Source organism: Myodes glareolus, chromosome 7 (assembly GCF_982192425.1).
Source record: "Myodes glareolus chromosome 7, mMyoGla1.1, whole genome shotgun sequence".
NCBI lineage: Eukaryota > Metazoa > Chordata > Mammalia > Rodentia > Cricetidae > Myodes > Myodes glareolus.
The window spans coordinates 21,831,513-21,857,060 of record NC_142032.1 but is presented as its reverse complement, the minus strand read 5'-3'; the positions used below and the strand labels follow the sequence as shown (position 1 = coordinate 21,857,060).

Genomic DNA, 25,548 nt, shown 5'->3' with positions numbered 1-25,548 from the left:
GTGGACTTCAGCTCACATTTATCCTCAGCAGCAACCCCAGGCAGCAGAAGCCCCTTCATCTGTGCCCCCCAGTCCTCAAACACCCCACCAAGTCCACTGTGGATCCTTTCATGCACCCCAAACGCCACCACATCCAGGAGGGTCACACAACACTCTAGGTAGAGACTGCATTTTAAAAATGCATTTAAGATGATCACACCATGTTTACACAATCCATTTATGCCTGTAGACTGAGAAGTGTGAAAATGAGACACAGTTTCACAAAATCCAGTGACAGCACTGTCAGTATGGGTTGGGGGATGCTTCATAAAACTACAGGCCACTAACAAAAGGAAGAAGTCAGCCAAGAGCCACTAGAAAGTGAAAGCAACGGAATCTGTAATTTAGAGGGTCTTTGGTTGTATTGGAGAAAAAAAAACAGGCCAAGGGTTCAATATATTTGAATGAAGCAAATCAATGTAGATGCTAACACTCCCAGCTATTCCTATTTAATAACGGCTATCATCATCCTCTCTACTAAAAACCATCTGAAGGAAACAAACTACCTGGAGAAGAGACACTTAGAGGAAAGGAGGCTACAGAAAGTGGAGGAAGGGACAGTGGGTCCGAGAAGAGCAGACTACAGGGAGGAGAGGTGGCTTCATTGGCGGTTCCTCACTGAGTCTTCAGCTCCAGCCTGCCAGTCTGGGTCCTTTTCCCTTCGAGGCACTGATGTCCCAGGGTGAGGTTTGCCTCTCCTCCCCCACAGCCATTACTTCCCAGAGCTCTGCTCATCCCCCTTCCCCATCATCCTCTAACCCTTCTGGCTATATTGATGTCACCTGTCCACCTCCTGCCACAAAGTGCCTACTTCTTGGCATTTGCCCCATTCAGAATTATACTTTCGAAGACCTTGTCAGTATCTCCACCATGAAAAACTTTGACATGGCCCTTTTAAGTCCTTCTGGGTCATCACCTCCCTGTCTTCTCCCTCCCCCATCCACATGTTTCTTCCCCACATGTCCTCAATAATGGGACATTCCTGCAGGACTCCGGTTCCTTTCCACAAACTCTAATACCCAGAAACCAAAGTCTGTACATTTCTACAACCTATCCTGGGGGTTTATCTTTTTAAAATCATTTGCTTATTACTGTGTCGGGGAGGGTATGTGTGCCATGGTGCATTCACGGAGACCAGAGAGCAACTCTCAGTTCTCGTCTTCCACCTACTCCATCCAGCTCCAGGAAGGGGACCCAGGTTGTCAAACTTAGACAGCAGGCAACTCCACTAGTCAGTCAGCTCGCTTCTCAGAATTTCTTTTGATCTCTCTGGAGCAGTTGGGTAGTTCTGTCTTTCTCCTCTTGCTCCATCATGCGACCTTCCACCTCTCTGACCCGTCCTTCCTGTACCTTGTCTTGTCAATGCCATCCAACATCTGAGTGGGTAGCTGTTGGTCCCTACCTCTCTCAATCTTTCATTTGCTGACTGGTGGACGTCTTCACTGACTCCCAAGACCCCCACAATCACCTCCCCGCAGGCAACTCCAATCAGCGTTTTAAGCCCTTGCCTGCTTCCTAAGATCTAGTCTTCCAGTTCCTACCACCTTCTGGATATCTCTACCTGATCTCCGGCCAGCACCCCAGAAGCCAAATACCTGAAACCAACTCCATGACTTTACCTCTGCCCTGATTCTCTTTCTAGCTTCTTCAACATATTGATATCTGTACTTTTCTAGCTTTCTGATCCAAACCCTAAAGGTATCCATCTCTTTCCCTTTCCTCAGCTCACCATTCCTCATGCCAGCTACGCAAACTAGCCCACTGCAACTCCCTTGGCAGCCTCTCTCCATCTAGCCTTCCCTCCTCCCTGCTGGTGCCTCCACTGTGTGGACTCCCACCGCTGTCTGCTTGGACCTTTGCAGCTGCCTCCTCACTGAGCCTCTGACATTCCCGTTTGCTGCCTTCAGTTCGACTTCTAAGGGAACGGTACTCTCACTCAAACACCTCTTTAGCTATATCAACGGTCTGAAGGAACCCAACATCTCCTCAGTCACACTCCTGAGTCTGTAATCTTTCCCAAACCTGTCCATCCACCCGCCCCCACCATTCCCATCAGAGATTTCTCATCTAGCTGGTCTGTCTTATCCCTTTGAACACGTACATCATGTTTCCCTAGTGCCTCAAAATGAATATCCCCAATAAGTGTGGTCTCAATTGCCATGCCCTGAAGGCAGTCTTTTTTGTATGTGTATAGAGCCCCTGCGAGCATGTCTCACATATGTTCAAGACTGACAGCACCAAATAACCAATGGAAATGGTTTGTGGATGCATCAGGCACCATGGTTTCCCTGGCAGGGTTTGTGCCCTCAGAGAGGTAGCTATCAGCTATAGCTGTGCCCCCATCTCTGCATGAGTTGCAGGTGTTCCTTGTTACATTTGACTACTCTGAAAGCATCTCTTGATTCATTTGGGCCAGCCTATTACTACAGACCTCTCATCCAGCACGTCAGTCATTGCTATTATTACCCACAGCCAGACCTCATTAGAGAACAGGCTGGGATAGTACTTCCTTGAATCTTCAACCCCACAGTAATTATACCAGGTCCCAGCATCCACCCTATTAGAAACCCAGAATCCCACTCTATCATCACCTCAATTACCTGCCTGCCTCAACTGGGTGTGTGACCACTTACCTCTTCACCTCTTACAGTTCTGATGGAGGAGAAGGGCCTAGCCACTACTGTCTTCTTCATCCACTGGTGCCTCTACAGACTCCAAGGAAGCAGCCATGACTGCCACAGTTCACTGGCTTCCCACTCCTTTACCCCGGACTCATAGGAAGGCCACCATCAAACAGTGGTTTCTCTTCCCCTTCCTGGGTTTGAGCCTCTAGTCTCTCACCTGACTTTTGTGCCCAACTTCCTTGCACTGGTGTTCCGACTCTTCTCAATAATGCCTACATGGAGCACACGTCCATTATCAACTGTACTTTTCCTCCCACAGACTGTGGCCCTTCCTGGCCACCGCAGCAGTGTCTGTCTACAGTACTTTTTTTTTTTTATTTCTTCTAAAGCCATTATTTTCTCCTATGAATCTCTTCAGTTTTGTCAGGGAACCTAAAGTCCACTTTTACCTTGGACTGGCTCTCTCCTTACCCCTTCCTCCCTTTTAACACAGACATTTTATCACAGGCCCAGTTTCACATGCGTGTTTCCGGGCTGTTTGATATCTGGAGTAGGTTTTCTATTGGGAACTTGCTGACCTCTACAATGACAAACACCATTGCTATTTCTGTTGCCTTGAACCCAGTTACCGCTGCTGTGTCTCTCAAAATGACCTCTGAGGTTGGCATCTCCCAGGGCTACAAAGAGGAAAAAAACTGCCCCCCAAAATAGCACTCTGGAAACTCAAAGAAGACAAAGGAAATAACTTTAAAAGGTCACCAAAGAAGTAGTCCGGGGCATGGTGAGTAGGGGAGAACCCAAATTATCAGCTATCCTGTATTTGAAAAACTCCTTTAAGGAAGACGCCAAGCTCTAAAGGAATCCAAACAAAAACCTGACTCTGTGTGTGTGTGTCTGTGTGTGTGTGTGTGTGTGTGTGTGTGTGTGTGTGTGATTATGCATGTGTTTGTGAGTGTGTGAGTGTGTGTGTGTATGTATGTGTGTGAGTGTGTGTGTGTGAGAGTATGCATGTGTGTGCGTGTGTGTTTGTGAGTGTGTGAGTGTGTGTGTATTTGTGTGTGTGTGTGTGTAAACAGCATTCAGAAAGCCATGCATTTAAAGCTAGCAGCATCACCCTCTGCCATCTGCACAACATAAAGCCAAAGAACAGAGAACAAAGCAAAGCAGGGCTTAAAAAGGAACCGACATGGAGAGAAAAACTAGGAAATACCTGTGGCGAGTTTGCACTGGGTGACTTATTAACCGTCTCCACTTTTTCTAAATCTGCCTCTAACTCTGCTTGGCTGAAGCTGAGATCTTTTTCTAGATTAGTCTGGTTCAAGAAAGAAAAGATGAGAAAGAAGGTTTTAGTTTAGAGAAAAGGAGAAGGAACGGAAGGTTAAGTTTGAAAATGAGGTTTGTTTCTTTTAAAGAGTCATATTTTAATAGGGTCACGAAGACCTAAGGCAACCACAAGAGCTCACTAGAAATTAGTTAAAGACGTGTAAACAGAGAAAGCAACATTAGGCACGTTCAGTGAAATCCTGAGTCTCAGAGCTTCAGACATTTATTCTACTTGGAATGAGAACTACAAATGCCACAAAACCTACCTGTGAGGAAAGGCCTGCTTCCTCTGTGTCAGAGTATAGCGACCATGACAAGGGTTCTTTTAAAAACCTCTATAAACATTAGTATGTCTCACAGACTTTGTTAAATAGTTTCATCACCAGGCCAAACAAGTTACTAAGTTAAAAAAAAAAAAAAGGAAAGAAAGAAAGAAAGATTTAAGAAAAGAGCAGAAACCCACAGCACACTCACGGCACCCAAAGCTAGAGGTCTAGCACCAGTCCGCGGAGGAGGCACGGGATTACCTTTCTATCCTCTCTAGGAAGGATAGAGCAGTCTCCAGGAGTATAGTCCCATATCTTTTTAGGAGGCTGACGGGAAGCAGAGGAGGAAATGAAGAAATGAGCGTAAAGACATAAAGACAAACACGGGGGCTCAAACAAAGAGGGGCACGCTAGGAACCGACCAACACAGAAAGGTGAGCTCAAAGCAAAGGGCTGGGGTCCCGCCCGAGGACACAAAGCTGTCTGTCCTGGGGCGGGGATGGGGCAGAAAACACTAACTAGGAAATGTATGTAAGTCTCTAAGAGTATATCAACCCAGATCCTCAGCATTGGAAATTTAAAATTAAAAGGGGGAGAAAAGCATCAATATAAATTTGAACAAATTAGAAACTTTTTTTTTTTCAAACGAAGACCGACACTGGAGAGTTTATATTTTGGAAATAGTCTCACCTGCTGTAAAAACAAAATCATTTCATGTCAATAGATGTTTAAGTCTACAGATTTTGGCCCAGGGAGGGTGGCCTGAACTAAAGGGGAGTCCGGTTTGTAGCGAGAACATCCAGAGTGGGGGGAGTTCAAACAATGCACACGACCATTTCACACTAGCAGCTTAACTGGTAAGGAGCAGAGTTCCGTGCTAACACTACCCCTAGAGGCACAGCCATCCTCCTAGGCAGATGGGAGGTACTCTGCTTGCTCCGGCGCTCTTCACAGACAATCAGAGAGGTAGGAATCTGCGAGGTGAAGGCTGTATGCTTAACAAGAGTGTGTGTGGATGAAAGCTGAGCACACTTTCAGAGACTGCTAACTCTGAACTTCTCTCACAGGCGATGTTTTCTGACTGTGTCTAGACACACGTGAGATCTCCCATACTATGACCTCTGGGGAGATCAGAAACCGAGATCACTAAGAGTTCCTAAGACAGCACACAAGCTTCATGTCAATTCACCGGACAGAAGCATTTCGAAGGCCTTAACACTGAGAAACAGTGTCCTGAGTTTCAAATCAATTTCCGTAGAAATTGGAGGGGCAGGGAGAAGAAAGGCAGGCCCTCGTGTTTCCGGTAAGGCCTTTCCAAGAGAAAAGCAAACTGACTCTGGCTGCTTCTGCGGACAGCAGCAGTGCCTGTGTGTGAGTCCTGGGCTAAGGTCAGTGACAGAGCAGCCACCATTCATTCTTAGTGCTTCCCACACGCGGGGGCTGTCTGGGAAGTGGACTTTCTACATGTGTTATCCTGTGACTTTCTACTCTCTCTGTCACTAAAGGCCAAAAGCAAGCGTCTCGAAATCACCAGCCCACCCTACCCCAGCCGGCCCTGGAGTCTCGAATCATTTGTCATTTCAGGGCAACTTACTGAGGTCAACAATCAGGATCTTGTTGTAATTTTCAGTTCTTTTTGACGGGCTTTAGGAGGAGGTTGGGAAAGAAAAAGCAGCTCAGCAACTGTGGGCACCAAAGTTCTAGTGGGTTTGACTCGGGAGTAACAGCCCTACGTTGGTGTGAGAGTAACAAAAAGAGCAGAGAGGATGCCTTCCTCTCGTGAACGGTTAACACATCTTCCAAAGCAGCATCCATGGTGCATGCCTGTTTACAGTGGTGCACTCTGTGCTTCATCATAATTAAACAGAGAGAGAAGGAAAAAGTTCTCGCTCTCCTGCTCCTTTCTCAGCTCTGCTGGCTCACCTAGAAAACAAGCTCATCCTAAGGACGGCTCAAACCACAGGCAAATGTTCTCTTGCTGGGGCTCCTGAGGATCATGGCCCATGTTCTTAAGGCTACACAAAAAGACCCCCCCCCCTCCAAAGAGGAGGCATTATTTGACGAATGGCCTGTATCCTCCATGTTTATATGAGGTAAGTTACAGTTTTTGGTAGAACTGTTAATTTATCAAGTTATTCTCAGGACCTGCTTGCTAAAGGCTGGGGTTGAACTACTGTCTAATATCAGTCATCTGCAATGATAGACTTATAAAAACATATGACTAGTATTAATTTAGTAAAGAAAGTTCCCCTAGCTTTTGCCAGAAAGTAGTATTTCAGATTAAAGTAGTTCAGTTATTTGGTAGATGGGGGGAATGGCAGCTCCTGAAAGGGATTTCAAAAATCACTGGCAATGGATTCTGGAAAAAGTAACATAAAACGAATATCTCCCGTCTTCTGCGAGTACAGCATGATACCACTGCTGTGTACATCAATCATAGTGCTTTGGCGTGGGCTACACCTATCAATACGTGCAATAACTGGGCAGGTTTTAAGGAAGAGGATTAGGATACTGCTCAGTATTTGCAAGTGGAAAAGACTGTGTGCATTAAATTTAGTGTCCAAATGGTGAGCAGCAGAAAAAGGGGAGTGAGAAAGGAGAAGAAACGAGGTGTGCACTGTGCACAGCCGCTCTGAGGAGGGGAGAGGAAAGCTAAAGCTCAGTGCAGTTGGGCTAGATGCTTCCTCTCCACTGCCCCTAGGTGGCGCTCTTCATCAACAACAGGTGGAGGTGGGGGGCATGCATGGAGGAAGGTCCAGAAGGGAGGACTACCGGCTCCTACGAGCAGAATGTTGGGAACTGGGCACTCCTAACTCAGAAGATAACCTGAACTTTCAAGTTTAATATCTTTAAGCCAAACCAGCAACTTCAAAGCACAGCCTGATTTCCCGTTGTCTTCCTCATGAAAAATACACAGCATGGAATTTAACATTTTACTGAACTACAAAATCAGTTCCTCTCTGCAAACAAAGCGATCATCCAAGACCGAAACCAATGGTTAGTCTCGTCCACGTGTCTAATGTTTCATTTTTCTATGCCCAACTCTTCCTCTTCCACCTATAAATTTCTTTTACAGTTCTCATTGGGAAGCCAAAGTGACTACAGGTTAAAAGTCCATCGCCCTGAGTGGAGGGATGAGCTCAGATTATCCTCATGCAAAAACTCATCTGGGCACAGGACTAAGGAACTCCCTCCCTAAGGGCCAGACTCAATTTGCACTGCCAAGTCAGAAATACCTCAGGGAAGCCGCCAAACACTAAATTTTCTAGAATTCTACCCTCCATTACAAATCCTGGAAAAAAATGCTAGCACAACTCAGAGAAACCATTCCCTAAAAGCTGCCTTTCACTAGGCTGGATTGGAGTTGTACCTAGAGAGAAGCACTTTTTGGGGGGGGGGGTGGGCTGCTCAGACACATGTCTCCTGCACATGCTTCAGAAACATGATTTGAAGCACTGCAACGCTGGCCTTCTCGGTGATGCACTCCCATGCCTGTCTTCAGTGTACCTTAAAGACTGCGTCAAGTAGTGACTGGATGGCAGAAAAAAAATGCCACCCACCCGGTGATATCTGTTGGGTGTGGCAGAGGGACGGTCCTAGGACAAGATATGTCCCAGTCATGCTCTCTGGATGTTCTAGGAAGGTGTATCCCGGAGCTCACTGTCCTTTCTGGTAGGAAAGCCTCCAGGCTGCTGTAAGATAAGACTACCCGACGACGGACGACCGTCATGGCTGCTCTCACTCCTGAACCCCTCACACAGACCTGACTCTGCAGCAGCGACCGTGCACCAACAGCATTATCTCACAAGGAGGACCACGGGAGCTATCGCACTTACCGGTTTCCCAAACTCCAATTCCGAAAAGAATTTATACCAAGGTTCATTCTTTAAATCTATCTCTTCTGGGCTTATATCCCGACTCTATAAGGGTTGGTGACAGGGAAATGGAAGAAAGAGAAGGATAACATTATGCAAAAGATTACATAGGAACAGGCCAGTAGAGATGCAGCGACTCTGGGTTACACAGCACCTGCTTCTGGAAGGGACCGTCCGGTTTTACTGACACCAGCAAAAATCAGGGCACCGAAACTGAAGGGAGAGGACGTGTTCATAAAAACAGGGACACTGAGGTTGGGAGCAGTGAGGGTTTCTTTTTCAGTCCTGCAGCAGAGGCAGAAGGACTGGAGCTGGAGGACTCGGCACCACACTGCGACCCTTCACCACAAAACAACACGGGCAGAGAACGCTAGTCCTCAGTCATTTCAGTGCTGCAGAAAAGATGGCCCTTATTTCCTCTTGTAAAGATACATTAGCTGTGAGCATATAAACTGGTGAGCACACACCAAACATTCAGCATCTACGTCAGAGTAAAACAAACGGTTTTTATGGGATAGGACAGTTTTAGTACTTATTTGCAAGGCTGCTTTGAGGGTTTCAAAAATAAATGCAAATAATGACATTTTAGAAAAGCCAATTGGTTAATACTGCATCTTTAATGGCACATGAATAGGTGAGATACCATGTGTCATACACGGCAAAGTGAAAAATGATGTAAGTCAAAATAGAGGACACAAGTGAAAAGCATTTTAAACAAGCATTCGTGGGGAATGAGTACAGACAGAATACACTCTGTGTTCTAACAAATAAATGTTAAAGGACTGAGAAAAAAATTAAGTGACAGGAAAGCTGCACAAGACAGAGAACAGAACGGGGGAGAAACTTCTGGGTTCTATGCGCTCCAAAGTCAGATTCCTCGCTTCATATGACACCAGGAAGTATCACATAGATTGATAATTTGATTCTATGATTTAATATTTCATCAGATATGTATTAAAGTTCTGGCACTTCATCTAGGGAATGTCAATTGCTTATTGAAAACACTAACGATGGATGATTAGAAATCACATCAAGTTTTCCAATAAAAGCAGTTTACTCATATGAGGCAGACGTGTTTGATGGTGAACATTTGCTTAAGTTCTTAATAACTTGGGAAATGACAAAAGACTGAGATGTGCTTTTTCTATAACAATCTGAAATACAAAAATGTACACGGTTTCTTAAGAGGTTGAAGATGTCACACAAGAAACTGGGCTGTCTCCTGGCCACAATGCCGAAGGCCACCTACAGGTCTTCAGTGCTTCTTCCAAAAGCCCGGGAAACATCTACACCATTCGTTTATTCTTGCTGTTACAGGTGGAAGACATGGGCACCTCTCAGAGACTGTCTTTAACTGAAATGTAACTTGAAACTAGAGGGGAGTCTATGCTGAACTCCACCCTCTTGCATCTAGATCAGTTTCCTCTACAGTTTCCACCTTGAAGGAGAAGGTCTGCCCATCCAGACATTAATAGTTCCTGGTGTGTGTGGCCACACGTATGTACCGGTGTGTTTACATAGCTCTGTACATGTATGTAGATATCAGAGGATAACTTTAGGTGCTGTTCCTTAGGGGCCGGTTACTTTGTCTTCTGAACCTGGGACTCATTGGCTTAGGGCTTGCCAGTCAGGCGAGGCTGAGTGGCCACTAAGTCCTGAGAGATCCTCCGGGGCTCCGCCTCTCCAGTGCTAGCACTGTAAGCACAAGCAACCAAGCCTGGCTTTTTAACTCTTTTTCTGGTAACTGAACTCGGGTCTCCAGCACTTTACCAACTGAGCCATCTCCCCGGCACAGTCTGCCTTTATTTGGTGAAATGAAGCACAGTGCCCACAGAGATCAAACCACTAGAGAACGATGGCTTAAACATGGGGACATTCTACAACCTAGAATGATGGATTTTCATGAAACCTACTTCATATTTGTTATTTTTACAAAGATTATTTATAAACCATTCCCTGGGAATAGGTTAGGAGGGTTTTTTTGTTTTTGTTTTTGTTTTATAAAATGTACTAACATACCAACCCTTTTGGGAAACTGCCTAACAGTAGTTATGATATTTACAGCCCTGAAAGAATTAACTAATTTTATTCTTGAATGCTGCCTGCAGAATAGTTGACCGCCAAGGTTAATGCTGAGTAAGAACAGGCTATGTTAAATAACTTGGGTCCAAAGCCTCAGTTCTTCAAGCTGCCCAGATATAAAGGTAAACAAGGACTGTCAACAGCACTCATGTGGCATTCGTTTGCCGGGTATAAATGATAAATGAGCAGTACATCCAATCAAGGAGTAGGCTAACAGGGAACATCCTTCTGGAAGCAGAGGAGCTACTCCCATACCCACAGCACTTCCACGCCGGACTCTGGTCTTCCCTGCTGTGATCTGCTCTTTTTCCAGCTTGACAAAATCCATGGAAAGAGCAAGTAGCTTGCCAGAAAAATGTCCTTTCCTCAAAGACAATGTTGTTGCTTGGATAGGAGCCAAAGGCCAGCTTCAGATTTCAATTAGTAAATCATATGAACACGGGGTGCTCACTTCCATCATGCTTTACGGTTTTGGGGGCTCTTAGACCCCTACCACCCATGCTGGCCACATCACCTGGCACACCGTCAGGTTGAAGGGCCAGATCATATTTCTATTCACAAATGAAAACCTTGAGATTCAAGAAGGTTAATTGTCTTGCCTGAAGGCATACAGCCAAGTCAGGACTGGAACCCAGAGCTCAGATCTTCGAGGGCTGATCCAGCCAGCACTGCAAACTACACTCATCCCCTTCATGAGGGTGCACATGGCACAAAACTCAAGCAGGGCTAGTAGCTAGCCTGAAATGCCAGGGAAGGAGCTCAAGTGACAGTTGCGTCAGAAGGAGCAGGACTGGGCAAACCCCCTTGTTCACACTTCCATGTTCATTCTGTGCCTACCGTTACCATCCCACTGTCCTTGCTGCCACACACCTACAAAACAGGAACTCCAAAATCTATGCCAAAGCTAGGCACGAAAAAGTTCTTTCTTTCTATATTTGGTTAAATGAAGCTCATGTCCTTTAAGAGATCTCAGGGAAAAAAGTATAAAGGAGTAAAGTCTAGACATTCTTGCCGAAGCAGGGACAAACCAATATAGCTCTAAGCCCAAGGCCATGGAGAAAAAGTTGACTTATACTTTGGTAGTGAGGCAAAAAGTATTTCAAACAGGTGAACAGGTCATCAAGGCTGAAAGTTACCCAGGGACTCAGAAGGTAAAAGTGTTTCATGGGTCTGGGGTAGTGTGAGCATGCTCCAAGGCAAGGGGTGCTCCCACAGCCCATTAAAATTCTTCCTGATGGTGACAGTTGGCTGTGCCTGGGCCTCTTCCATGAACTGGCAAAATTAAGTAGCTATGAGCAACTCAAATGGAAGAAAAAGTGGTTTTTCTTTCTGTCTTCATGAAGAGACAAAGCAAACTAAAATAAAATCTAACTTAGATTCTGCATCTGTCACCAGCTTACACATTTAATGGTTAATAAAATGATTCTTTAGTTCTCTTCAAAAAGTATATGAACGAGGGTGCCGCTCAAATCCTAGTCAGCCAGTATTCATACTAAAAGTCACATAGAAATTCACATAACAGTTTTTCTGTTCACGTGATAAAAATAGCAGGATTAAAAAGATCAAGCACAATGGACCAATTTAACCACTGTCAAAAAATTAAGATTCAACTGAAATTCCTCTCTAAAAACAACTTCTCTTTGGAAGGACAGAGCTAACTGGGGTAAAGGGCACTGAACCGAACTGTTGGGCAGGTGCCCACATACTGCCATGTGGGCCTCAGGCCTGGAACATCACAGAGGGACGCCTGCACTGGAACACCAGATGGTGTTCTGCTGTCCTGGTGGACAGTCTCCATCACCCCCATGGGTCCTCCATGGGAGCACTGTGGGGCACTTCCCAGCATCTGTAAAAATAATGCCAATGAGCCCAAGCACTGTGGTACCAAAGAGAAAAACAAAATAATGTGTTTTCCTAGTTCTGAATAGAGGTAAAATTACTAAGTCCAAGGGATGGAAATGGAAACAAAGACAAAATTAAGAAAAGGGGTGTACCTTCAATAAAAGCAAGGACAATCTATAAATGGCCACTGCCCAAATAAAAGCACCCAAAGGCCTCCAGAATCCCTGAAGTCACTTGACTTCTGTATTAATGCACAACGGAAGCCAGCAGGTTTATTACTAAAGAGTATGACTTTTTCCCAAGCAACCCTTGGGTTGAAGGTTGCCATGTGCATTTATTTCCTGCAGGTGAGAACCCCCAATGAAGCAAGGACCCAGAAGGAATTCATTTGGCTTGTCTCTTAACTTTCTGCTTAAAATACCCATGGTGCCCAGCAAATACTGAAGAATGACAACTCTAGAAGCATTTCTGTGAACTGATGACCTTTTTCCTAATTAAAATTACTCCAGCACATATAAAGGCGTCACATTTTCATTTCAATAAAAGTCAAATCAATTTAAAAACATGTAGAACAGTGGGGCTAACAGCTCTTAATGAAATCAATATTCAGTGTAACCTCTCCATCCTGCTGTCCAGCCAGAGGGCCACAACGCTGACGCAGCTCTGGAGAATCTCTTTAACCATTTACCGAAATTTAAACCAGCTTTTTCTAATGAAGGGTGAATGAAAGGAAGCATGATTGGCAGATATGGAACTAATCAATCTGTAAAGCCTTCCTATTTCACAGAAGTGACTACATTTCCATGTTGACCTGAAATTTCCACACCATTTTCCCACTCAATTTTCTAGAGATGTAAATTTGTTTAAGGGACAATAAGGCAAACTAATTTCATAAGTGAATTTTCAGCCATGTGCCAATCAAAGACAGAAGACCTAAAACGTAAATTCTAGCAGCCCAGGGCTTTGCCTCAAGCTACAACATTCTATTGCTTATTTATCTTGGGAATGATTTTAGTGCTAGTCTGGTCATTTCTGTAAATTCTATCCAAAGGTGCCTGCGAGAAAGAAAAATCTTTAATCAATAAGCCTGAAAAAGTGATACTTTTTTTTTTGCTAAAAAACAAAACAAAACAAAACAAAAAAAAACCAGAAGATCAATCTTTGTTAGTAGAAAATTAAAATGAGTTAAAACCATAAACCATGCATAATTGGAACAACAGAGCCACAAAAACAAAACAGAACAAAATAAAATAAAACAAAAAACCAGTTGCTCAAAAGCAGACTTGGGACTCATTTTCATCAAGACCTGAAAAATGCAGAGGGTGAGAATACTTCAATTTTCTTCATTGTTCTAAACAAAACAAGCCTATCTCAAGTGGGGAAGAATATGCTCCAACTACACAATGCTTTCAATCTAGACCACATGGGCAGAGGGAAACAAAAGGGCTTTCATATGCACATTACCATCTTCTCATTGGTCAGAACAGAAGACTTGCCCGGCTGATACTCGTAAATGCTTTTGGGCTCTGCTCGGTATTTTCTTGTGTCCACTTTCTTATCTGGGGGCTCCCAGTCGTTTCTGTAGAAAGAAAAATCCTATTTGCATGAAAGCGGCACCAGCTTCCCACACAGTCTGAGCCTGGTTGATCATAGTCTTAAAGAATCTTTATATCCAAGGCATAAAACTGGAATCAAGGGCTAGCAATTTAGGTGTACTGTTTGCTTCTCCAAACAACCCAATTCAATCTCCATCTTGGCTTTACAAGGGACATGAAGATACCCTGTACCTAAAACCTGGCACTAGTAGGTGGAGAGAGGAAGGGAGAGAAAGAAGAGAGGAAAACGAAGCAAGGCTTGTCCTGGAAAAACTCTTTCTCCTTGCTCTGCTCTGACGACTTTAACATTCCCCAAACACTCGAACTCCCACACAATTTATGCAAAGCATAAATGGAGGTCCTCAAGCTGCTAGACTGTGGCTCAAACCCTTGTCACCCAGATAATCACAGACTTTACAAACTCCTGAAGCTTTAGTTTATCCAACTGGAAGGAAGACCACTGTGTGCCAGGTCTACAGCCGCCCGAGGCAAACACCAGTCGTGTGCTAGTTCTTACCGATCCTGCGTCTCAACCTACTACACACTAACTTCAGCGTGCGTCAAAGTTTGGGGGTTCTTTTTATTAGTTTTAATCTGTCTAGGTGTTGGCTAATTTTATGTCAACTAGACACAAGCCAGAGTTGGGAGGGAACCTCGGTTTAGAAAATGCCTCCTTAAGATCCAGCTGTAGGGCATTTTCTTAATTAACAATTGATGGAGGAGGGCCAGCCCTTTGTGGTGGTGCCATCCCTGGGCTGGTGGTTCTGGGTTCTATAAGAAAGTAGGCTGAGCAAGCCATGAGAAGCAAGCCAATAAGCAGCATTCTCCATGGCATCTGCATCAGCTCCTGCCTCCAGGCTCCTACCTTGCGTGAGTTCCTGTCCCGCTTTTGATGATGAACTGCTAGTGAAATAAACCCTTTCCTCCCCCAAGCGTTTTGGTCATGGTGTTTCATCCAAGCAACAGCAGCCCTAACTAAGACTCTGTAGGTGTGGTGTGCATGCATTCATGCGCCATGCCACGGTGCACACGTGTAAGTCGAAGGACAGCTCTGTGGAGTCAGTTCTCTTTCCTCCCATCATTACGTGGTTACCAGAGATCAAACTCAGGTCAAGCGTTGGTGCCAGGCACCTTTACCGGCTGAGCCTCTTGTCAGCCCTGGTTCCAGTTTTCAGTCTGACATGCAGAGATGGGTTGCAAAGTCTACATGAGTCTTTGGAAATCATCTACCAACTTTTCATGCAGGAACATTATTGCACTTGGCACAATGGTTATATTTTGCTTTTCACGAATGACTGGACAATGATTTGTGTATTCTTCTGCAAAGTCTAATTCAATATGCACAGAACGTACCCAGTAGGTGCTTAATAAATATACCTAGAAAGAATTTCTGAGTATATCCAGTCTTTCTTTTATATTCATTATCAGATTCATCAGGTAGATGTGTCAGGCACAGGTGGGCTTTTAAAACAGCCATTCACTTGCCTGTAGAGCTAGGGAGGCATGAAACTAGATGTGACTTTAAGGAGAAATGTAAGTTTTATCTGCACAGAACTTTTAGTTTGTGGAAGTTGGCAAAAACTAAGGTCAGAGGACACATGGGACGCTTATCCAGTTGACAAGAGATGATTACTCCATAGGACATCTGTCTCGATAATACATGTTATATTAGTGAGTAGACATTACAGACTATAGCTGTGTTTAGTATTACAGTCTTTATTGTGAATATGTAAATGATAGTTCCAATTTAAGATTTTTTTATAGTAAATAGAGCCTGGTGGTGACACCTGTAATCCCAACTACTTATAGACTAAGGTAGGAGGGTTGGCAGTTCAAGCCCTGCTTGGGCTACAGGGCACGCTCAAGGACAGCATGAACAACTTACTGAGATGCTGTCTCGAAATAAACAGTGAAAAAGGAGGGCTGCCCAGCTCTGTGGCAGAGGACTTGCCTAGCATTCAGGAAGGCGCTGGGTTCAATGCCTAAGACTGCAAACGTTTCTTCTTGACTAGATAAAAGCCTATAATAATTATAGTCAATAGCAATTATGCTCACACTATGAGCCAGGCCTTAATTGCAAGGCCAAGTGCAATTGCTTGTTTTATCCTTGCAACACTCTCACGGAGAAGTCACGCTATTTTGATTCCTATTTCACGGATCAGGGTATGGACTGACAGGTGACAGCGCAGGGATTCGGTTTCTTGTTCCGAACAAAAGCTCCTGGGATGCAGATACTGGGGAGGCATGGATGAGCATCCAAGGGACCACTTACCTCTCCGGGCTGGACTTCAGTGAAGACGAGCGGGTTGGGAGGGGTAGTGTGGCCGACCTCTTCACGACTTTCTCCCCGTCAATGTAGTTCATCTCACTTTTTGAGCGAGGCACAGAAAGGGGAGACTTTGCTGGAGAGAAAGTACACACAAAATACTTTAGACTCAAATGAAAACTAAACCTGAAGATGTCTCTTCCACCATCCTCCTTTCCTCCCCACAAGAGATGCTTCACTTACTGTCTTCAGAAAAGGAATATCGAGGAGAGTGCAGATCAGAATCATCATCTAGTGAACAAAAAAGAAAAAGTCAGGGGGGACAGACTCAAGTGAGAGATCCAGGGTGCACACCACGCCCCCTTCCACAGTCCTGCAGATATCCAGCCACACCAGGGACCCAGAGGGGAAGGGACTCAAGCCTGGGGCTACATCACACAGACTACACTGCAGAGCAGTGTGGCTTGCAAGAGTTCTTCACACAAGGAGAAGGACCCCCACCAAAGCTGGAATGCAGGGCTCTGCATCTATCAGAGTGAGAAGTGGGGGCTCAGAAGGATCCAGTCACTCAATGCTCAGTCTCGGGTCTTGCCTGTTGGATGCCATGGCCTCTTTCCAAGGCTCATGGCTACTACTGGATAAAAAAAAGAGGTTCAAAGAGTGTGGTTACTAGCTTTCTATTGTAGATTTGACCTGTTTTGTATGCTCTTCAGACAACACAACTGGCAAAGAGGTCCTACAGCTAAGAAAAGAGTTCAAGGAAACCCGGATCATAATTTGTTTTGATTGCACCTCAGCTTTGCTTAGTGAGTAGACTTTTCAGGATCTAACACTACCACACTGATGTAAGGTTGCTCTGTGAAGGTACTGCCTGGGATGACGCTCTGTGAAGGTATCACTCAGGTGATGCTCTGTGAAGGTACCACTCAGGTGATGCTCTGTGAAGGTACCACTCAGGTGATGCTCTGTGAAGGTACCACTCAGGGTGATGCTCTGTGAAGGTACCACTCAGGTGATGCTCTGTGAAGGTATCACTCAGGTGATGCTCTGTGAAGGTACCACTCAGGGTGATGCTCTGTGAAGGTACCACTCAGGGTGATGCTCTGTGAAGGTACCACTCAGGGTGATGCTCTGTGAAAGTACTGCTTGGGGTGAGCATATAAACTGAGTCTGCAACAAGTCAAATTCACATGAATTTCTGTGGTGTGTGATGGGTTCTATAGGTGTGTGTATACACACCCCTAGATAAACTGAACACTGGGTTTTAAGAGGACCAAGAAAAGATCTGAACCCCTCAAGGAAAGGGGTGCATTAAAGTAGAAATCAGACCACAGGCCCATTTACAGGAACAAATCTGCCCCAAGTACAAGCTATGGCATCCATGATAATCCTTCCTAAACATTTCTTCTCCAGAGTGCCGGAGAGTCCAGTATCTTGCTCATCTGAATTCATGGTACTTGCATCTAGAATAAAGACCCAGTTTCATTCACTAAGATCCATAACACTCTCCCAACAAAGCACATGACCTAAGCAGCAAAGTCAAATCAAGGGATTTGAAATGCTGTATTAATGACAGTATTAATCAAGCCCCTGTTTCTAGGCAAATTAAGTATCAGAGCAAAAAAGGTCAGAATGTTCTATGGAATGTAAACAAAGCAAACAATACTATCACGTTGAGTACAGCAACATTCAAAAACAGCTTCTACCTTCTGGCCCTTCCCTTCTCCCCACTATTGTTTGTCCCAGGTGTCCCTCAGCCAAAACAACAGATAGGAATCCTGCACCAGGGTACCTTGTCCTCCTTCCAGCTCCCTTGCCTTTAAAAGAACTGGTCAACACCAAGGTTTGGCAGGGACTATGATTCTTTACCAACACAGCCAAGCCTTTCTTCTTTAGGATAGGATGGGAAGGGCCTTACTATGACGCTCAGGCTGACCTCTAATGTACAGTCTTCCTGCCTCAGTCTTCTGCCTGCTAGGATTACAGGCATGCATCACGACAACCCACTATCCTTTCATTATTATAAACTGAATCTTGTTAAGTTTATTTATGTTAACTTCCAAAAATACGGTAGTGGAAGGATGAAATGGAATCAGAAATGTATTTTTGGAAAAAGGGTTCTGAAGAATTCTGTGTTACTAGCTTTTCATTTGTTTGTTTTTAGAGGTTTTTTTCTGTTTTTTTTTTTTTTTTTTGGAATTTGATGTACTTATAAAGCACTACGGTATCAAAGCACACCAAAACTCAGCTTTAGCTAAGGGCACTTGGCCTGCCCCAACCCAAGTTAACTTCGAAAACAAAACACTGCTTTAAACCAAGCCTAATATTTTAGCTGAAGACTCTAAATCTCTTTGAACCATGGAAGATGGCAGCCTTGCAGCAGGCGGTGGGAAGGTCCGCTCCAACTATCACACAGCTACTAAAGCCCGATCAAAGTATGAGCGCAGGGACGGCATTAAATATGTTTTAACGTGAAGTTAAGATTTTCAACACTGTTTTGTCTAGACATTTCTAATGTCAAACTTTAGAAGGCAGTGAGAAATAGTTCTTATGTGATGGGGAAAAAAACAGTCCAAGGAGCCTGACTTAGGTTGAAAAGCAGAGGAAAGCAAGAAGGGGATGGGACAGGGCAAGGGCAGACTGAGTGGCTGATTCACTCTCTCCCTCTCTCTCCCCCCCTCCTCTTGTTCTCTCCCTCCCATCCTCGCTTCTTCTCCCTCTGAGTTAGAATCTCACTGGAACTATGTAGACCAGATTGGCCTTGAACTCACAGAGACCAGAGATCTACTTCTGCTTCTCAAGTGCTGAGACTAAAGGTGTGTCATCACAAGAGGCTGTGACTGATAATCTTAATGTTATTACTGGGTACAGATGGAAAACGGAGTCTCATCTGCCCTAAGCTACACATGGCCAGGGTGTCGCTGTGAGTGAGCTTTTCATTCTCATGCAACCACAGGACTCCAGCATGGACATAGGTTTAGGGACTGTACGAAGACACCCCGATGTCAAACGGGTTAATCTGAGAACTTCAACAATGATGACAAGGTCCACAATTATTTTTGTTATCTCTTTCATAAATCTAATAAAAGTAAATTTTACTTCATTTTATGAAGTAAAATAGCAATAAAATCGACCATTAATAATAGCAAAAACTAGTTATGCCACTCATTTTATAAACAAGGAGACCAGGGTCCAAGAAGGCAAGAAAAGTTGCCCTTGGTAACTCAGTAAGAAAGAGACAAGAAGGAGAGTCAGGATCTTGCTGAGGTCACTTCAGTCCTGGGATGGAGTAGCTGTTACTCATGACCTTTCACACCTTCATAGCTCCAATCCTGGGCAAGGAGACTGAAAACTCCATTTTTTTTTTTTTAACCATGGAGGAAACAATGAAAGGTGTCATCCTAAAACTGAAGGGCACCACATGCCAAGACATCTCCAGCCTTGAAGCCTTTGCTCTATTTTTCCCAACACCCACCCAGGAGATGCTTAGGCAAGCCTTCACAATGACTCTGCCACACTCACTTTGCCTTCAATTAGCCTCCGGGGATAATATAACATTGCTATATCCTGCACAGGCTGTCGTCTGAAACTTGTCCACAATGAGGAAGCTGGGTACACAGTTAGAATAACCAAGGACTGGAAAGCTGAGTGTAAGGTCATCCTTCAACCCATCCTGCTAGAACTAGTCAAACAGAGTAATATACATGTGCACTGTTTAACCGTAAATACACAAAGAAAAACCTTTCTCAAGTCTTTTATGAACTGGCGACACGGAGTATGCTGTCACATACTCCAAGGGTTCTTGACAATAATGCCAGGGGATTCAGCTGAGCTGGGATCTTGTGATTCCTGCTTGTGATGGAACTATATGCTATCTTTGCCCGTTGGAACAAACACCAGGCAACTGACATCAAACCTTGGCACCAACACTCAGAACTTCCCAAGTCAACCATTCCAGGAAGCTTGAACATTACGCAGCACACACAGGGTGAACTCTGTTGCCTTGAAGGCCCCTGATGGGCTCTGGTGTTGACACACAACAGCTCTCCCTGGCCTTTGGCAGTCTGGCCTTAGTGGCACAATAGTTAGTCCCAGAGCTGCCAGGAGCCGCATAATTGCCTTTTCAAACACAAGAACAACGTTACATGAATTTCTAAAAGTTTTCCTTCAGGGTTGATTTTGCAGTTGCTGTTTAGAATTTATATAATCCTGAAAGTCAGCTGGAGAGATTGCTGGACCAAACCATTTAAAGCTCTACCTAAGTGACAACATGGGATGCTTAGTCAAAAGCAGCATTCACAGAGCCACAAACGGTGCCATTCAATCTCCAGTTAGTGCTTCATAGGTCTTTAAACCTAAAATTATTTTTGTGATATTAATGGCTCACTTTAACACGATCTTATTCTGCCATTCAACATAATTCCTTCTGAGGCTTTACTCCCCTGTGCTTAGCAAGAACAAGGACACAAGGTGGAAACAGAAAACACCCCACAAAAAACAGCCAAGGAAAAGGAGACAGAGTCTGAGGAGGCAAAGAAAAGGCAAGCAAAGGGGGACAAAGAAGGCAGGTACAGGCGGCTTGTGTGGAAAGTCACAGAATACGTATGTTCTGGTTAAAGACTGTCATATATTAAGTCACAGAATATGTATGTTCTGGTTAAAGACTGTCATATATTAAGGGATGAAAAACAAAGGCCACAAGAGAGTGGAGAGAAGCTGCAAAAGACACACTCCTAAGAAAGAGAATTCTGAAAAGTTATTTGAATATGGGAAAGAAACAAACTAAGGGAGACAGCCTAGAAGGATCCATGGGCTAAGGGGACCCAGAGTCTGGAGGGACCCACGGGCTAGAGAAGGCTCACCATTCCCATCTTCATCCGTCCCTCTGGGTCCCGAGGTGGGAAGGGGATGTCTGCTTCAGTTCTTAACTATGCTGCAGACCAAAGACTTTTGCACATGCTGGGCGGGGACCTTCTGGGCAGCTCGCAGAAGGAGAACAAAGGTGACTGCACAAGCCGCTTGGCCCCTCCCCTGGGCAGGACTAGCAAAGTTTGGGGCAGGAGACACAAGTCAACCAAACATCTTCACAACAGAACAACTTCACTCAAACTCAAGAAAAATGAGGCTATTCATAGAAATCCTACACAGCTAGGAGAGTTATTTTTACTCAACTCTCTCTGTGCCTGAGAAAACTGCCTCCTGCAAGCTTTGCCTGAGGGAAAGCTGGAGCAGGAAGGAGGGAGAACATAGACGGACCCCTGTGACACCACAACCCAGAGATGCTTATAAGTGACACCATGAGTCACAGCAACAGAGATGGCAGTCCCAACCTCCAACGGGAAATGGTGCTAGGGGGAGTCACGGACCAGAAGAAAAGCTGCTCTCTGACCTCATCCCAGTGTGGTTCAATAGGTCCTCATAGGTCGTGGGTCACCAGGTAGCCTATCAGCTACTTGGCTTTGCTGTAGATTCTGGGACACAGTGTAAAAATATCTTGTTTTCTTGACATTGAATGTGCCAAGTCATCTGTCCTTACAGGGCCAGAGTTCTGAATCTCCACTCCTCACTCCAGTCCTATATTCAAACTTTCTTAAAATAAAAAAAAAGATTTATTTATTTATTTATTTATTATGTATACAGTGTTCTACCTGCATGTATGTCTGTACGTCAGAAGAGGGCACCAAATCTCATTACAGATGGTTGTGAGCCACCTTGTGGTTGCTGGAAATTGAATTCAGGACCTCTGGAAGAGCAGTCAGTGCTCTTAACCTTTGAGCCATCTCTCCAGCGCCCTCAAACTTTCAAACTTTCAAATTAGCACGTTGGTTCCTTGGTGCAGGGAGTGGGGGGAGTTTTGAGGAAGAAATCTTGATGTTTCAGTGGGCCTGTCGTGCATGGTCTCTGGTGTAGGAGTTCCTTCTATTGTGTGTTGCTTTCATTGGATAATGAATAAAGAAACTGCCTTGGCCTAGGTGACAGGGTGGAACTTAGGTAGGTGGAGGAGAGAGAACTGAATTCTGGGAGAAAGAAGGGCAGAGTGAGAGATGCCATGGATCTCCTGCCTGAGACAGATGCTGGTTAGAATATTACCGGTAAACCACAGTCACGTGGCGATACACAGATTAATAGAAATGGGTTAAATAAAGATGTAAGAATTAGTCAATAAGAAGTTAGAGCTAATGGGCCAGGCAGTGTTTAAATGAATACAGTTTCTATATGATTATTTAGGGTGTAAGCTAGCCGGACAGCTGGGAAAAACAAGCAGGCCCTCTCCCCATGCAACAGGTCTCATTGCTTGGGGAGCTTTCCTAACTGCATGTTCCCACACAGATCCCAAGAGACACTAACTCAGCAGCCCAAGATAGGATTGACTCAAGAGAAGTTGTCATGAGTTATCAGAGAGCTCTTGGCAAGGAGGGGGCAATCAAATGCACAGAGTCTATCAGGAGGGCAGGATCAGCAGAGCAAAATCCTGTGTTCAGAGTTCCCCAGACCTTGGCTTGAATCCCAACTCAACCACGTCCTGTGTGACTTTGCACAAACTACCTAATCTCCCCAAGATTCTTCAGGCTCGATTGGTGGGCTGCTAGGAAGATGAAAATGAGGTTGACAGTAGTGACATGATCCGCACACAGCCTCACACTGGACACCAAAGTCTCTAAAATTGTGGCTGAGTGTGTGGAGCTATGAAAAATTTGGAATCAGTAAAAGTTTTAAATCATGGAATGACTGAAAACGAATTCAAACTCAAAGAAAACAAATTCAAGGTATTTCTGGCTCCACCCAAGTACCAGGAAGCTCCATTGTGTCCTTGCTTCTGAGCAAACATGTACACCATGCACTGCACACAGTATCACACCATAAAATCCTAAGGTTGCCTGAAACACTCTAGCTCAGTGTTTTGACTGTACAGAGAAAGATTTCTGGGGATGATGATGATGATGATGATGATGATGATGATAATTTTGGTTTTTCGAGACAGGGTCTGTGCAGCTTTGGAACCTGTCCTGGAACTCGCTCTGTGGACCATGCTGGCCTTGAACTCACAGAGATCCACCTAACTCTGCTCCCTGGTCCTGGGATAAAAGGCATGAGCCACCAACATCCAGCTTAGGATAAATTTCTTTCTGGTTTATTATCAGTAAATGTTTGATATGTATATACATGAAGCAGCACATACATTTCTCAGGTGAAGAAGGTCACAATGGAAATGTTGAAGCAGCTTTGGTGTTAGGTGGAATAACAGTAAGGGCACGGAAGTCACCACACAATGCTGTCCTTTAAAGAAAATTTGGGGGAGGGGAAAGGTTGCCTTTCAGAGGGAAACAGAGAAGTGTGGGGTAGCGCCGAGCTGCCTTAAGGATTATAAAATGCCCAGACAGCTCTTTGCTGTAATTTACAGAGGTTTATTTTCTTTCAACATTTAAACTCATTAAGAAATGGCCGTCCCATTTATCTTCCAGCATCTGCCTAGAAGTTTACTTGCTCACTCAGGGAGCACATGCTCACAGGGCCCACTCAGAACAATCAGCTTTGAGATACTTAGAAGTATCTTCTTTTTTAAAAACGACTACAATTTAGACAGACATACCAGCACTCAGGTAGGCTGTCGTAGGCTTCTTACAGATAACCCTACTTCCAAATTCTGAATTACAAGACAAGAGAACAACAGTAGCACCAACCAGACTACCCCCCGATGAGACCCAGGGCTCCGATTTCTAGGTTCTCTCTTGTCTGAACTCTCCCTTCCTTCCCCCCTCTTTCTTTCCCTCTCTTCCTGTTTAAGGGTCTCACTAAGCAGCCCTGGCTAGTCTGGAACTTACTATGTAGTCCACTACAGCATTAAATGCATGGTAATCCTCCCGCCTCAGGCTCCTGAGCACTGGGATTATAGGTATGCACCTCTACTGCCTCTACTTCTCAGTGCATGTTAGCACCTATGGCAGAGCCTGCATTCGGTGCTGATCTGTAGTCAACGTGCAGACAGAGCCCCAGAGCAACCTGTGAGGCATGGCACCATGGACAGGGCTAAGGTGGACCTTTGGCACTCACAGACACGTTGCTTATGATGCTCAGACAGGATAAAAACCACAGATTCAGAAAGCCAGAAAACCTCCTGAACATAAAAAAAAAAATTAGACCCAACAATTATTAAAATTTCTCACGTGCCTTGCACATTTGTAAAAAGCCTTTACCTAACTGAATATAATCAGCAATATGCTAGACTTGTCATCTAGGCAGGGTGGGGGCGTGAGAGAATCTACCCTATTTTTAAAAGACCTCTTGGGGAAGACAACGTCTTCAAAATTCGTGTTAAAGCATAATCATCTTCATTAGTATGGCTTCTTATGCTCAACTTAAACTTTTTAACCTTTTAATTTTTTTAAGGCCACTTTTTCATTTTTCTGTCTCTGAAAATATTGTGGGTATACACAGACATACATAAACATACCCACTTCTGAAAATGTGTGACAAGCTCTCTTGCCTTCTCTTACTGTTTATATCTCTAGGCAAAACAGCCCTGCTTCCTCTTGTGCCAGATTTCCCATGTAACAGAAAGCAGACCCTGCTATCAGCCTATGTTGCAAGGTGCAGTGACCAAGAACTTGATTCTGGGCCATGATATCCTGCCTTGAGATCACAGCCAAGACAAGGGAAGCCAAGGGCCCTGTCTAGGACAGGCTTTGGGCCATCTCCCAATCCCGTGGGAGTAACAGGATTTCTCCAAGATACTTTCCTTCACTCACCTTTTACAGCCTTCTTTGATACTGTTCACCCCCATATCACACCCTCCCCCCCCCCTTCCCCAGCGTAAGAATAACTCCAAGGTAAAGGCATAGCTGTTCTCCGTATCAGGTCATACTCCAATCCAGCTCTTGTATGAAATGCTCCCAGTTTAGCCCAAATCTTCTTTTCAAGGATTATCATATCTCACCCAAACTGACACTTAACCTACACACCTCTTCAGGAATTCCCAAAAAGAGACACCCTGAGGACCTATGGCCAGAGGCGCCCAGTGACCACTACATGTAGTGTGGGAAACTGGTAAGCTTCTATTGTTGATAGCTGTCAGGTCTCCCTCCTCAGTTTCCTGAAGTCACTGCCCAGCCATCAGAATACACTAAGTGACACCCCAGACACCAGACCTTGGGTAGTTGATACAAGCTGCTTTTCTCAGAGCCCCACACATTATGAAAGCTACCCCTTAAGGTATGCAAACCCTACAGGGGCAGGTATTAAAATGCCATGTGGAGAGACAGTCACACAAAAGGTTAGGGGGAAGCAAATAAACAGGAAGATTTCCTCAGCTACCAGCAAAAACCCCATGGCGAGAAGTAACAGTACCAGTTAGGAGCAAGGCACATGATTCCCTGTAATTACCTTCAGATTTAGGACTAGGAGTAGATGCAGGAAACTGGTAGGTAGGAGTGTAAGGGTTGTCCTCTGCAGCAGAGAAAACCAGTGGATTTGAAGCCATCCACCACGAAGCGGAGGAAATGATTAACCCCCGGTTGATACTTTCCAATGATCATCTATTTTAGTGTTATTAAAGCACACAGGCATCACACTTAGATTAATGAATTAGGAAGGACTTAGTTATTTTAATATAGCACACCATGCAAATGAGTAAAATAA

The 25,548-nt window shown here is 44.6% G+C and overlaps 1 protein-coding gene across 50 annotated transcripts in view; it reads right to left on the bottom strand.

The window, feature by feature from the left end:
• The window catches only part of Sorbs1 (sorbin and SH3 domain containing 1), a 223,454-nt gene that overhangs the window by 47,065 nt on the left and 150,841 nt on the right, over nt 1–25,548 (bottom strand). For 31 of the 50 annotated variants that reach the window (XM_085693903.2, XM_085693874.2, XM_085693866.2 and 28 more), the window contains 7 exons: nt 25,294–25,356; nt 16,156–16,203; nt 15,919–16,048; nt 13,516–13,630; nt 8,089–8,172; nt 4,514–4,579; nt 3,874–3,975 (listed from right to left, as the gene is read on the bottom strand). In XM_085693903.2, the coding sequence (XP_085550029.2) occupies nt 3,874–3,975; nt 4,514–4,579; nt 8,089–8,172; nt 13,516–13,630; nt 15,919–16,048; nt 16,156–16,203; nt 25,294–25,356 (608 nt within the window). The remainder of the gene's footprint in view (nt 1–3,873; nt 3,976–4,513; nt 4,580–8,088; nt 8,173–13,515; nt 13,631–15,918; nt 16,049–16,155; nt 16,204–25,293; nt 25,357–25,548) is intronic. The other 19 variants (XM_085693877.2, XM_085693893.2, XM_085693881.2 and 16 more) reach the window with 6 other exon arrangements.